Source organism: Uloborus diversus, chromosome 5 (assembly GCF_026930045.1).
Source record: "Uloborus diversus isolate 005 chromosome 5, Udiv.v.3.1, whole genome shotgun sequence".
Taxonomy (NCBI): Eukaryota; Metazoa; Arthropoda; class Arachnida; order Araneae; family Uloboridae; genus Uloborus; species Uloborus diversus.
Window position 1 is genome coordinate 93919699 of NC_072735.1, and position 15681 is coordinate 93935379.

Consider the following 15681-nt stretch of genomic DNA (forward strand, 5'->3'; position numbering starts at 1 on the left):
TGCCAAAGAGTGTTAACTCCATCGAGTGCATATCTTGCTTACTGTCCACATTTGTGCCGGCCCGAAGTTTGTTATATCTTTATAATAAACTTGATATTCGTAGTTTGGTGGTGCATTGCATATTTTAATTATTTAACTTTTTCGTGTTTTTGCTTCAGAGAAGAGACTGAATTTCATAAACAATGGCCTCGTGAGTACTTATTCATCTTTCTTTCTCGTACATAGTTTGCCACATGATTTAGCGTAGTTTTCTTTATGCATTTTAAGCAACATTTGCAATTCATTGATATTAATAGTGTTTTAATAAGCCATGTTTGTCCTATTAACTTGCAACCCGTATGTTAAGCATTATAAAATTTCTGAATCTCATTTTGTTTGCGCAAAATTGCATATTTGGGGCCATTTCACCGTATTTTGTCCAGAACATGACACTTTTTTGCCATAACAATTTAATGTACTGTTTGTTTGTCACATCAATTCATTTTGAGTAATCCCACCAACTCACAAACTCAAAGTAAAGCAGTGTGAGTCAATAGTTGTGCTAATTTAATTAGTTTTATGGACAAAATACTGCAAAACGTTTGTTGAAACAAGGTCTACTTAAGGCACAGCTCTCACTTGGGTTCTACCAGGCAGGCCGTCATTTCAAAATTTTCCAAGAGGTAAAGATAAAGGGGCTGCGTTCAGAAATGATCCACCGGTTACACCGCGTGGTTAGCCCGGTGTGGTTATGATGTATTTGGAATTTCTCTAGAAATTCTGGTAGAACAGCTGTGTTTTTCCTTGAAATAATGTCTCGTTTTGTAAAATACTGTTATTAGCTCGAATACAGGACCTAAGCCATCCCGTATGGATGTTCCACGGGACAATTTTTCAAAATTCGAGGCTGACCCTTGAAATCTTGGATATCTGGCAACCGTGTTAGTGACATAGAAATCCTGTATGCAGTTAGTGGCTTTGCTGATTTTTGCTGGGCCAGGTGCCAAAATTTATATATCCCAGGTATGTGCAGAGCAGTAATTAAGGTATTTACTGGCCACAAATAGTATGACTTTTCCATTGTCCTAGTTCCATAAGCTGTTGATAAAGATTAAATATTCTTTTGCATACATTTATTAGCATTTCATTTATATCTGATTTATTTTTCAAAAAATCTGTATAATGTAGCTATTGGTTTTAATACAAAATTTTAAAAACTAAAATGAAAACTGATAGTACATACATGAAAAAAATACCTAAATATGTAATCTTAAATTACTGTAAATTATGTAAAGATGAAAGTGTTAAAGATGATCGACCACTGATCCCATGGGCTACTGAATTCTCTTTTATTGTGGTCCGAAGTAGTTTGCATTGTTCTGGTAAGCAGACCACCAGTGATTTTGAACGCCGCAACATTTAATTTAGCTTTTGCTGTGCTAAAGAGACTCATTAACAATACTGCAGCAATGTGTAAGATAAGGTGGAGTAAAAAGGGTAAGTTTAAAGTGGTGTTATTTCATTAAGCTTATATTTTCACTAAAAAACATCAAAAGCAAGTAATTTTTCTTTCAAATTATCTCTGAAAAAAAAAAAAAAATCACTTCTATGTTTTGATATTAGCAAATTAATTTCAACTTTTCTCCACCTTTTTCATATCCATTTTTACCTAGAAATTGTGTTGAATGGGAAAAGTAGGACCAAGAAAAGGCACTGGCTCCATCTTCATCATGTGGCATCCGGCAATTCCAATTCACTTTTTGAAAGAAGACATTTACTATAAAAGCACCATTTTTTGAAAATTTGAAATGTATTCTACTAACTAAGTAAGAATAGCTACTAGTCGGTTTTCTTTAGTTGAAACCTCCCATGAATTTGTGCATGCGCCAGGTCTGTTCTGATTTCATCAAAATAGGGGTGGAAACAGGGAAATAAAATGATGCAAATCTTAAGTGCAAAATAACATGTTCAGCAGTTCTTCCAAAGTAGCGTCGAATAAAATATGTAACAAATGGGAGTGGAAAGGGCCCATCCTCAATCTTCGCCCCTCCTTAAAGTAGAATCTAGCCCGAGTGCTAGTCTTTGCTTTCAAGAACAAACAGTAAAGTAACTGCAGGAAAGCAAAGCAAGTTAGCTGGTGATGATAATTATGTTGAATGTTAATCATGCTCTTCTTATTCTAGGCTATTACAACAAAAGCCCAAAAGTGAAATGACACCTGAGGAATTAGCAAAAAGAGAAGAGGAAGAATTCAATACTGGACCATTGTCTGTGTTAACTCAGTCTGTAAAAAATAATACTCAAGTCTTGATTAACTGTCGCAACAACAAAAAGCTTTTAGGAAGAGTGAAGGCTTTTGACAGGTAATTAATTTTTCCACTTAACAGTATTTTTGCCAAGACATTCTTAGAAAATGGAGTACTGGCCAGCAGGGAAAATTTTTGGTGCGCTGGCTCCTTGAGAAGCGAAAATCTTTTGATGGGATATTTTTATTTTTTGAAAACTATTTTCTTTTGAATCATTATTTAACATAAAGCATGCTTACCCAAAATGGTTGCCTTATACTTCTCATTTTCATCATGACAACTGGAATGTACGCAGACCCCACATATGAAATTTTTACCTTCTAACAGCTTACCATTTTTGAGTTATGACAAATGAGAGATACATACGTACATCCAGCCACGAAAAACAACGCAATAATTAACTTGTTTGTACCTGAATACAGTAATAAAAATTCTTTCAGGATGACAAAAATAGAAATTCATACTGAAATACTAGAAAAAAATTTATTTGAAAACAATAAATCCCTTTACTTTGTACTAAAGAGTAAAATAGCGAAGGTCCTATTTTTGGAAAACATCAGCTTTTTGAAGTTTTTATAAGGCCGATGGGCCAATGTTTCCTCCCAGTTAGCATCGGCCGCCGATGCCAATGGCTAAATTGTTGAACCATCAGCGCCGATGCATTGGCCAAGTCCTAATCTTAACTTTTGACTACATTTTTGTAGTTTTTTTGGTTGCTCACTAACTTGACTGGGAGAACAGTGTTCGATGAACTGTTGTCTCATTTTTCGAGGAAGTGATAGTTGTTGCTTCTCTGTTGAATCTGTTCTTTTATCAACTCCAGAGCAAGTTCTTTCAAAAAATGTCATTGACTTTTGGCTGATAAGAACACACGGGCATTTATAGCCGCTGTGTTTAGAACACAAAAAAAAACATCACCATTGGCCATCTTTTGCTAATTCATGCAGTAGAAAAGTTTGCAGACATTTCATCTACGACATCAACACCTCCCTTCGTAAGGTGGTAAGAGGTTATAATCTCAGTCTTTTTTGCATCTTCAGTTGATGGATCTATTGAATCATTATAGTGCATTGTTGAGATGACATTTACGCACTTTTTCTTTTTGGGAACATACAAAACTAATGCCATGTGTTTCTGGAAGCTGAACAAAAAGGAATGTGCTTCGCTGTTTTTTCCTTGTGATCCTAGTAGCAGAAACTTTCTAGCCAGTCTGTGATACTATTTTGGGTAGTTGAAAATAATCTGCAGCATTATTATTAGTTTTATTATAAGTTTTCATAAAATACACAATTCCCTTGAAATGGTCAAGACTCAAAATTTTTTTAACTGACCAGTGGTCACTAGACCAGAAAACCACCACCACTGCCGCCGACTTTTAAAGTATAAACAAGGGGGGGGGGGGGGACAGTTTTCACTACTTTCAAAAAAATAAATAGAACTCTGCTCACTATGAAAAACAATTATTCAATGCATATTTATTTAAATATGGAAAATTTAAGTTAAAATGCGTTTTTGATTTTTTTTTTTCAAAGAAAGAATGAATAAAAAAGTAATTTAGTAAATGAGAAGTTGGCAGAAAACTGCATTTTTGATAAAAGTTTTGGTTTACAGCAAAGCCCCCAAAACAATGAGGATCAAATACAACTATGCAAATAATAATTCATGTTTTTCAAGAAAATAATTTTTTAAAAAACATGGTTTTTTGAACATTTTATTTTATTTTCAATAATTTGTATTGAAGTAAACATCCAATTCTGTTTTTGGAGACTTAGGCAAGTAATAGTCTCGTCTATTTCCACCTCGCGAATGACCAAACATATCATCTATGCAAAAAATTCATGACTCTAAATTGATTTATGAATTTCGTTTCATAAAAGTAGCAATAAATTAAAAGTCCTTAAAAAACTACAATTTAGATGAAATAGCCAGTTTTCAGCACATTAACCTCGAGACTAAAGCAATGAAGATAAGATAAATTTGAAAAGATAAAATTTTGCATTTTTCAAGATAATGAAGAATTATCCGAAAAAAATGGCACATTTTGCATAATTTTCCATAGTTTGCATTGCAATAAACATCCATTTCCGTTTATGAAAATGTGAGCACTTAATGTTTTACATACCAACATCTCCGGAATGACCAAACATGGCAACTATGCTAAAAATTAAGAAAAATATTCGAAATTTGTTGCAAATAAAACTGAAGATTAAAAATCCTCATGAGACCACACTTAAGTTCAAAAGTTTTTAGCGCTTTTGCGTCCAAAGGAATGAGGATAAGGTGAAATTTTAAGTATAAAATTTTTCATTTTTCAAGAAAATTATTTCAAATAATCCAAAAAAAAAAGATTTGCAGCACGTTTTACGTTATTTTTATTAGTTTGCAGTTAAATAAAACATCGAATTCTGCTTTGTCTTTGAAAACTTAGGCACTTAAACATCTTGTCTACTTCGATAATGTGAATCACCAAATATGGCGACTGTTTGTAATGAAAGCTGAAAGATCAACTTTCAGGTCAAAAAACGATCTCCAAACAATCTTTGCCAATTTGTACGTATTTCATTTTTTTCCCCTATTATTAATGAATCAATTTTTTTCCCTTTCTTTTTGTTCTTTTGGGAAATTATCTGCAGGACGCTAAAAAATCTGCGACGCACGTCTCGCATTTTCTGCTACCGGACCTGTGATGAACCCCTTGAACAATTCTCGTTTATTTTTCTAATTGTTCTCACAGGCGTGATTTTTTTTTCTTTAGTAGGTGTTTGACCAAATTATAGCTTGTGTACCAGTTATCAACGACTAGGTTTCTTCCAGAATTTGGGAGGTTTTCTGTTAGTCTCTTTACAATTTCATCAGCAGAATTATTTGTCTTATACGGACCATCAGGTTGTTTACCTGCATAAATTTCTAAATTCCAAGTATAAAAAGATCAAGAGCAAATACTTTTATGCTATATTTGGCAGGTTTGTTGGGAATGTATTGGCAAAAACTGCATTGTCCTCTGAAAGTTTCAAGTTTTTCATCAATTGTTATATATTCACCCACAGTATAACAATTTTGGCAGTTGCTTATGAAACTTTCAAACATACCTCTTATTGGTGCGAGTTTGTCTGTCTCTCTTCTCTGAGAATGGCCTGTAACATCATCAAAACGTAAACATCGTAAGAGGAACAAAAAACGGTTCTGAGGCACGGTACGATGGAAAATGTCCAGGCCTGTTTCATCCGTAGTCCAGAGATTGACATTCACATGCAAGAATTTTAAAGGCCTCCAAAATACAAAAGACCTATCAGTGCTTTAATTTCTGTTATTAAAGTTTCTTTGGCATCATGATCTCTCTCAAAATTATGTGCTATAGTCTCTATAAACTAATTTGTGCAAGCTACAATATTCAATAGAATACTATCATCATTCAGCAGCTGCCAGGAATCCAATATGGAACAAACGTTTTTTGCATCACCAATGTTTCCTAATAAATTTAGAACAACCTTGTGAGAAGGGATTCTTACATATTGACAGTTTTTAATTTTTGCTCCATTTTCTGCCATCCTTGCCAACGTAGCAGCTTTGAGACAAAATGTCTGTGTTTTCTTCTAAATCTTCATCGGAATCAAGATCATTCTCTGAGGAAGAATTGTGCTCGCTAACGATTTCATCATCATTTATTCCTTCATTCTTTTCATTTATCAATACCTCATCGATTGGCATATCTCGAAGCATGTCTTCAAACCTTTTCATTTCATCATTGTAAGACAAGTAGCGCTTCATTTTACTTTCTAAACTCAAAAACAGCAAAAAAGAAAATTTTTGGTCTGTATACACGAGCAGGGGCAGATGCGTCTGGTCTGCGAGACCCTAACATCCAAACTACCTAGAAATGCGAAATTCCACAATGTGGAATTCTCAACCTTGAATACAGCTACACTGAAAACTTGGACTCTTTCAACAAAAGGGGGTATTTCTACATGTTGGTTTTAAGCTGAGCGGGTCTCTCAGACCCAACACGATTGCTCGTGGGTTGATAGCACCAGTACATTACAACTCAACAAAACTTCATTTTAAATTCAAAACGTCATCAGAGACACAGATAAGGGGAGCAAGGAGAATTCCGACCTCAGGTGCAACACCCTGGAGACATTAAATTGAAGTAAAGAAATTTAAGTATATACTGTTTTCTCAACCTTATAACAAAAGAAAAAATAATAAATTGTATCCAACAGAATCTGCGGCAGTGATAATACGGGTAAGACATGTAACTTGTTTCAACTATAACCTTGTTTTTCACACTCTTAGCATGATAATTTGAATTTTGAGTCAAATGGGGGCATCACAGCTAGGGTTCAAAAAGGTTAGTTAGATGTAATAAATGCACTCCATATGGTTTCTTGTAACAAGTAAGTAAAAGTGATTTTAATCCAAAAAAAATATGTCAATTGATTGACTTAAATACATTAAGCATAGTTACTTGCTCTTACACTAGAAGTTTCGGATAAAAATAAGAACTTCCAGCACACAACATCTAGCATACAGTCCCTTTTTCTTAAGGACAAACTAAAAATCAGTTGTGCGCCCTGTTTCTCTTCAAATTGCTATTATCATGAGAGTATAGCAAAATCAGTAGTATCACGTCTGTTAAAAATTGACAAGAGGATAAGAATTTAATGTTTAATAGTTGTGACTACCTAATTGAAAAAGTTTGAACTTAATTGAAAACCCTTGAAAAAGTTTTTCGTTATCTACATTCATAGTGTTAACTAAAAAATCATTTTACTATAATACTACATACATAACTTTTATAATATTGTTTTAATTTATTTTTTGTATTAGAATTAAAATTAGTACAAATCAAAATTAGCATGTCCTTTCAGCAAATCCATTTTTACCCACTTTGGCTGAGAGGTCAAAAATTTAGGTTTGTATGCCACCTGAAATTCACTTTTTCTTTGAATGGCCCGTAAGAGCCCTGATTTTTGCTTTTGTTTTCTTACTTTTTCACTCTACTCCTAAAAAAATGTTTTCCAGGGAATTACTTCTAAAATTGGGGCAAAAGAACTGAAGTTTTAAAATCTATAAAAACTGGGGGGAGGAGAACATAAAATCACTCAAAATTTCATGTCTTGTTTGAGATTTCAATCCTTCAGCATCCTATGTTTCAATATTTTTAACAAAAGTAATTTTTAGCCTACTTTCCCAGTAAAAGTCAGAAAAAGATGAAAAAAGCATGAAAGAAGGCTCAATGCATCTTAAAAATATCGCGAAAAACAAAAAAATGTCAAAAATAATTAAATAAATATCGAAAAATTAAAAATTGGAAAGTAGGGTATTGAGATGGGGAAAAATGTCTGTCAGTCTGTCTGTCCCCCCTAGTAACTTTTGAATGAATAGTCCGATTCGAAAAAACTTTTTTTTGTTCGAAAGATCTCAGCAAGGACACCCCATTCCCATATTTTACTTTTTAATTTGAACTATTTTTTGTTTAAATTTGAACAGTTCAAAAAAACTTAACATTAGCGTCTACGGGGAAATTCAAGGCAATTCCGAACTGTGAGGCGAATTTGCTTCAAACAAACTTTGTAGGAAAAAGCTTTTGATGAAAAACTTGTATGTAAAATATCTTTTTGATTTGAACAATTTTCCATTCAATTTTGAACAGTTCAAATCCTTTAACAATACTGCCTACGGGGAAACTGAAAGTCAATGTAGATTCTGTAGTTGAAGGCGGATTTACTTCAAACAAATTTTGTTGGAAATAACTCTTGACACTAAACTCCAGAGTTCGACTCCGAGAATTTAGGGACACTTGACTCCGACTCCTGTGCCCGACAATTAATCGGACTCCGACTCCCCGACTTCGACTCTGACTTCGTAGCTTTGGCAAAAATGTATATACGGAGGACAAATGACTGACTCCGATTCTTAAATATTCGACTCCGACTCCGCAGCTATGGTTTTAAGAGCCATTATTTTGAAGTTCAGACAGAGTGTGGCAGTGACCATTTTAGATTTTTCTAATTTTTTTATATGTCAAAGTAGATCATGAGAAGTGAACATTCTGAAATTTTTAGCCTTCCAAAAAATTTTTTTCGCTCGTTAAAAATTTCCATAGTTTGAGGTTTTGCAGCCCTTTTTTAGAAAAATACTAAAAGTAGCATTTCAGTGCACTTTAGCTCTTTACGGAAATACCACCCCACAGTTATGTTTATATTTATTGGTTGTACTGTATCTAGTGATGATGACTTCATAGTTATTTTGGTTGAGGGTTGTTGCTTTCTTCGCAAGTTTAGATAAGGGGTCGCAAAGTATGGATTTTATCCGATTTTGCGAAAGTTTAACCTGCGTTATTTCCCCCCAAAAGTCATCCCCCGAAAAAAATTTAACATATACTGAAAGTTTATACTATGAAGAGAGTAAATAGCACAAAATTTGTTTGAGGTTTAATTTTTTTTTAGGAGAAAAATGCCCTGATATTTTTTAAATTTTCAAAAATTGTGCTTTTTTGATCACAACTCAAAACAGCATTACTAGGAAAAAAAACCTTTTATATATTATGGTACTTGGCTATGTGTAAAACATCATGAAAAAGAAAACAGAATGGGATCTCTTCTTGTTTTCTAGAAAATAATTTTTTTGTAGCTCATTTTATGCGTTTTATCGTGCGTAAAACGTGTGTAAAGTATGCAGATTAGATCTGCTAAAACTTAAAGTATATAGTAGGAATGTATATATGTGTGAATAGAAAAAGAGAAAAAGACTAGCAATATTTTATTTTTCTGATTTTTACAAATTGATGGTATTTTAATTGCAGGTAAATCAGAAAATGATAAATCGATATCATATGTGTGTGTGTGTGTGTGTGTGTGTGTATGTATATATATATATTGATTTATTGTATCAATCCCAAAATAATTCTTTTTTATTTATGTCCATAGCAGTGGAAGTAATTTCATGAATAATATCTGCTTCACTTTCCTCTAAATGTCTATTTTCTATGTCATCTTCAAATATCTGTTCAGAGTTCTGTTTCTTATGGTCTTGGTCAGGCATCTACCAGTCAACTAGGAGAAAACAAAGAAGAAAACATTTTGTCAATCTCATGTGAGGGGTGGGCTCTCCCAGCTCGTAAAAGTACACGATTTTCAATGAAACAAAAAGAGTTTCTTTAAGAAAAGTTCCTTTATGGTGAGACCAAGTAGTACATGCAAGGAGAACAGAGATGATTGAAGACATAAAAATATTCCAACCGAACAATATCTGACAAGAAGTCAAATTCAAGCTGCTTTTAACCAATATACAAAGCAAAAAAAAAAGCAAATAATACTGATTTATCAAGAACCGACAGCCTTTTAGAGGTATTTGAAGATAACATAAAAAATAAACATTTAGAGGAAAGTGAAGCAGATATTGTTTATGAAATTTCTTCCATTGCTATGGACGTAAATATATAAATAAGAAAGAATTATTTTGGGATTGATACGATAAAACGATAAATCAATATATATATATATATATATATATATATATATATATATATATACACACATATGATATCGATTTGCAATTAAAATACCATCAATATGTAAAAATCAGAAAAATAAAATAGTGCTAGTCTTTTTCTCTTTCTTTATACATACATATATACATTCTTACTACATCCTTTAAGTTTTAGCAGATCTAATCTGCATACTGGACACACGTTTTACGCACGAGAAAACGCATAAAATGAGCTACAAAAAAATTATTTTCTAGAAAACAAGAAGAGATCCCATGCTGTTTTCTTTTTCATGATGTTTTACACATAGCCAGGTACCATAGTATATAAAAGGTTTTTTTTTTCCTAGTGATGCTGTTTTGAGTTAATTGCGATCAAAAAAGCACAATTTTTGAAAATTTGAAAAATATCAGGGCATTTTTCTCCTAAAAAAATTAAACCTCAAACAAATTTTGTGCTATTTACTCTCTTCATAGTATAAACTTTCAGTATATGTCACATTTTTTTCGGGGGGGGGGGGGTGGCTTTTTTGGGGGGAAATAACGCAGGTTAAACTTGCGCGAAAACGGATAAAATCCATACTTTGTGACCCCTTATCTGAAAAAAGCAACAATCCCCAACCAAAATAACTATGAAGTCATCATCACTAGATACTGTACAACCAATAAATATAAGCATAACCGTGAGGTGGTGTTTCTGTAAAGAGCTATAGCGCACTGAAATGCGACTTATAGAATTTTTCTAAAAAAGCGCTGCAAAACCTCAAACTTTGGGAAATTTTAACGAGCGAAAGAAATTTTTTGGAAGGCTAAAAATTTCAGAATGTTTACTTCTTATGACCTACTTTGACATATAAAAAAATTAGGAAAATCAAAAATGGTCGCTGCCAAAATTTCCGTTTTTTGTCTGAATTTCAAAATAATGGCGCAAAGAAACTCTTAACTGTGAAATAATTATTGTTGATATGACTTGTTTTTATTTTTACGCTAAAGTTTCAATTTAGGTACTCGGTTTTTGGCGAATAAACGCGAAGTCATTTATGTTTCTACATAAAGATATGCGCAGACGATTTTTTTTTTTTTTTTGACAATGAAAATTATTTCTTTAAGTTGACATATCATTTTTTTTTTTGTTTTGGTGAGTGTATTAATTCATTTAAAAAAATGTTTTTGGCAACAGGGGAAAAAGACGATATTTTTTTATATGATGTATTTGTTTTAATGAGCTTATTAATTTTAATTATTATTTTTTCGTTTTGAAAGCTGTTAAAGATTTTTTTAAATGGAAAAAAGTGTATTGGCTGCTTTGTTTAAAAGTTGCTGCTATTTTATTTGTTCGTTTTTTTTTTCCTTTTTTTTTACGCATCTAATTTTTTTAGATGAGTGAGGAATATTTTATTCCTAGAAATCAGCTTAAAGTATTTTAAAAATATGTTTGAAAAATTTTGCGACTTTAGCTATTTTTGAGAATATTGATCAGGTACTAGAAAGTAGTATGGGTATACGGGAAAGTAGGCTCATCTAGTTCTAGACAGAACTTCTTGTTATAATCATGTTAACAATCTCGACACTGTTAGTTCAAATTATCTGAAGATCTAGATGCTGCAAAATATATTGTTTTTATGTTTCAAAATAGCATTGTTTGTGGTATTACTCTTGATTTTTTCTTTTTTTTTTTGGCTCTTTAAAAACTTAAGAGTACTCTTTCCGGAAAAGAGTATAAAACCTTGTTTGTATTTTTGTTAAAACAGTTTTTCCTAATTTTTTCTGTGGTTTTCCATCTTCAGCTGAAAAACACGGAAACCCTGTATCAGGCCCTGATTATGCAAAAGGCTCCTCAAAATTTTCAGGCGCCCAATAATGACTGAAAAATTTTCACTGTAAGGAGTAGTATAGGGTCAAGTTTTGAAAACTGGGGAATAAAGTAACCACGCAGAATATTGAATATTTTTATGATGATGAGTTTAGCCACATGTTGAATGTTATTACTTTTCTTAAGCATAGTATTAAATTGAAGCACCTGTTAATTCATATATCGTCACCTTAGAGCAACACTAAGACTTCTAATCTTAGGAATAACCCTAAGATATCCTACTGTTGCTCTGATGCGACAATATATATTCATTCTTCGTGCGTTAGACTTTCTAAGTCCTGATATTTTTTGGAAGTGAATTTTCAAGAATACTAGAGTATACTATGCTTTGAGAACAAATAATGGGTGCAATCTACCATGTATTAAGTTCTTCCTAAATATTTGAAGTGTAATTAAGGAATCGGACTCCGTTTTGTTGAATTTTTGTTATTGCCCCTTCTGGGAACTATTTGGATGCACTTTGGGACAGGGCCATATACAAGGGGGTGGGGGAGTCTTAATGTTCAACCCTAAAAGTTCGGTTTGACATTTAAATGTTTATATTTAAACATTTCCAAATTCTTCCCCAACGCTCTGCATGAGTTTTTAAACCCTTCCCAAATTTATTTTCTGGTTATGGCCCGCTTTGGGACATCGTCCTTGCAACAAGCTTTTGAATTTAATTTTTGGATTTAGTTCTTTTCAATCTTTGACCACTCTCATCCTTGTTTTATAAAATAAACTTTTGAAGTTGAATTTTCAGTATATTATTTTACCTTAAAATTTTTCAGACACTGCAACATGGTTCTTGAAAATGTAAAGGAGATGTGGATGGAAATGCCTAGAACTGGAAAGGGAAAGAAGAAGGCCAAGCCTGTTAGTAAAGATCGTTTCATTTCAAAAATGTTCCTTAGGGGTGATTCGGTGATTCTTGTGTTGAGAAACCCAATGCCAGCCCAAAAGTCTTGAATAGACTTCTCACTTCATAAACATCTGTATTTTACGTTCACAATAAAAGTTCCACGTTTTTTATGCTGAACTAGCTTATCTTTACTTTTGGCATTCCTTGTTTCTCTTATTAAAACTTAATTGGTTTTTTACCTTTACAGCTATGTTGAACTTTTTCTGCTATTTAACCCAGTTCCTCTAACTTAATTCTTCAGAATTCTACTTTTTTGAGTACAACAGCCAATGTAACTCACTTCCTAGTCGTCTAGCTGAGCCAAAAAAGGCAGGCCAGCTTTTTTGGTTTAAATAGCTTTAAGATAGTCTGATTTTTAAATAAAAAAAGATTTTTATTGTGATTTCATTATGATAATTATTTTTAACCCTTAATGCAATTACTACTGTATTACCAAATTCCATGAAACAAGAATAAAAATCTGGCAGTTTTTAAATAACATTGTACAGTACAAAAAAAATCTACTGAGGAAATTAGTCCCAATGGAATGAATTTAAAGATTATGAATAAAATTGAGTCACACTACTTAAAGTCACATGACACTGCTGCTGTCATACTAGTCATTTGATTCAAACTTTGAATAACAATGCAGTACCTTTTTTTAACTGTTAAACTGTTTCCCATTTTTTTTTTCAAGAATAGTGGGAAAACATTTGTAGAAAAAATTAACTAACCTATTAGTGATGGGCATAATCGAGTTCTCATAATCGAATCACTCGATTATTCAAGATCATTCGAGAACTCGATTACCACGAGTTCTCGATTATCACTTCTCGAGTACTCGATTATCACTTTTCGAGTTCTCGAGCGATGAACTTCTCTAGTTCTCGATCAGGGGCGGACTGGGAAGGAAATTCAGCTCTGGAATCTTTAGCATCGACCGGCCCTTTTGGGGAGGGGGGGAGGGTACTACAGGATATCTGAAAAACATACACTCTTATGCTTGTGAACAAGCACTGTAATGCTAATTTTGTAGTTTAACGATTACAATTTATAAAATTTTATTAACTATATCATTAGATGCCTAATCAATAGAAAATTAATTCTTTTCATGTTATGTCCCTTTAAGATGACTAAACATGAAGGGGAAAACATATTTTGAGAAAACCAAGGCTTTTCTTCTTCTTCTCTCTTTTTCTGAACTATTTTAAAGTATGTAACTAAATTCTAAATAAATGATTAAAAAGCGTTTTGAACAAAATGGTGAAATAATAAATGCATAGGAAGAGAACAAAATAAGCTCTTTTTTAAATATCATTTACTAGATTCTTTGTTAAGATCTACATGTATTTTGCAAGAATTAATAGCTGTTCAAATAATTGAAAACAAGTTTTTCCCTCTAAGGCTTATTAAAGTCTCCTCCGGGATTTCGAACTTTTCAGTTTATGTGTTATGACATAAACGCAGTTCTTGGGACGTAACTAGGTCATTTTTGGACAGGGGAAAGACCTCTGCTCGGCTCCCCCACCCCCACCAGCCACGTATAATAGAAATATTTTTCGGGAGGGGCCAAAGCAAAATATTATGAGAAATTTCAAGATTTGAATTTAAAAATATTAAGTCATTCACAATGAGTGAATAAGGACTTAATATTTTTGGTTTCAATTTTTTTTTGGGAGGGGGCCAGGTTTTACAGGGCCCCTTTGGCTCCCCCCTTAAATACGCCCTTGCTCCCCATTCTAGTAAGAGAAAAAGTGATTATCACGAGCTTTTGGTATGTAGCTGTGAAAAAAAGTTTCGATGCCCACCAGGTAAAATTTGACACCTTTATTTTACTTTACTCGGATGAGCTTCGGTTTTACGTGGATGCGTCAATGCAAACAGATAAAATTTTCCCCACATTTAAAATCCAAACTCCTAAATATTTCAGATAACACGTGATAAACTGCATTTTGGCACGCTAATAATCAAGGTTGAGCCACTGGAGACATTTTATACGATTGGTTCCACAGAGCTCTTTCCAGAAGTAAAGTTATTAAACCTACACAGTTCAGAACTCACTGGACAAAGGAGTACAAAAACAACGAGAATACCGACACCAATGACACAGAACCAAAAACAAAAAATTTCAATCATTCCTTGACAATAGAAATGATTTTTCTGATTTGTTAGTGAAGGAATATTCTATTATGGAAATGATCATGGATGCGTTAATTGACGATTTATATCTTTGCAAATCAAATTTAAAATTGCAATTATGTCTCGAAATTTTCCGAATCTTCAGACAAAATTGCTGAGCAATTATTTCTTGGGAGGTCACAGCGATTTTCCGTGACCTCTCATCCGGCGCCCCTGATTAAATAACATTCTTTTTTGTATTTTATTGTAGTATGCATCTGGAAAACATAATAATGCGTTATTAAACTAAAAAATGAATAAGTGAAAAAAAAAAAGCATATCTTTCCAGATTCTTTGCATTTAATTATAAATATGCATCAAAAGTACCTAAACAATATTCAAATTTAAGACCTGTGATAAAATGTAAAAAATGTTTTCAATTCTAAAGGCTATATCTAAAAGCTTGGTTCGCACTAAAAAGTATAAAATAAAATAAGTAATGGTTTCTTAATTGCAACACCGAAAAATTGCAGCTGACCGTAATACCTTTTGTTTAGGGTAATTCTAAAGCAGTCAACAAAATTTAAATTAAAAATTCAGAGAAGAATAAATAGAGTCGGTATACTATAAAAGTTATTATTTTGTTTCATACTTTTTTGTGTGGATCAAGCTTATAGAAATAAGTCTTTAAGACAAAATATATATATATTTTTAATTTAAAGATTTTACGTTTTGAAATTAGTTTGAGGTGTGCCTTTTTGAAATTTAAAACACATTTACTAGTTACCTATCCTTCTTTGGAAAGAAAAAAAAAAGAACGGTATTGACTTTCGTTTTAATATAAATATGTTGCACCTAAAGAGAGAATAGCTTAAAATTTACTATTCATCTTTTTTCAATATTGTTGATTTGTATGCTCGAATTTAAAAACATTTTGAACAAGTATAGCGGGAAAAAGCGCTTTTAAAAGTACCCACAAATATATAGTTCCTTAAGTTCAGCTTTGAAATTAATTCGTTAAATTTATTAATAATTCA

The 15681-nt window shown here is 32.6% G+C and overlaps 1 protein-coding gene across 1 annotated transcript; it reads left to right on the top strand.

Moving 5' to 3' along the window:
* Positions 1–32: 32 nt before the first annotated feature.
* On the top strand, positions 33–12657 carry LOC129222363 (probable small nuclear ribonucleoprotein Sm D2). Its single transcript, XM_054856860.1, has 3 exons — positions 33–190; positions 2163–2342; positions 12417–12657. Exons 1-3 carry the CDS (start codon positions 183–185, stop codon positions 12592–12594), a joined length of 366 nt encoding a protein of 121 aa, XP_054712835.1. The 5' UTR covers positions 33–182; the 3' UTR covers positions 12595–12657.
* Positions 12658–15681: the final 3024 nt, after the last annotated feature.

Excerpts from the sequence above, each read along its gene's own strand:
- LOC129222363 (XM_054856860.1), top strand. Across the intron at positions 2,343-12,416 it reads AGAGTGAAGGCTTTTGACAG|ACACTGCAACATGGTTCTTG; the intron begins GTAATTAATTTT and ends AAAATTTTTCAG.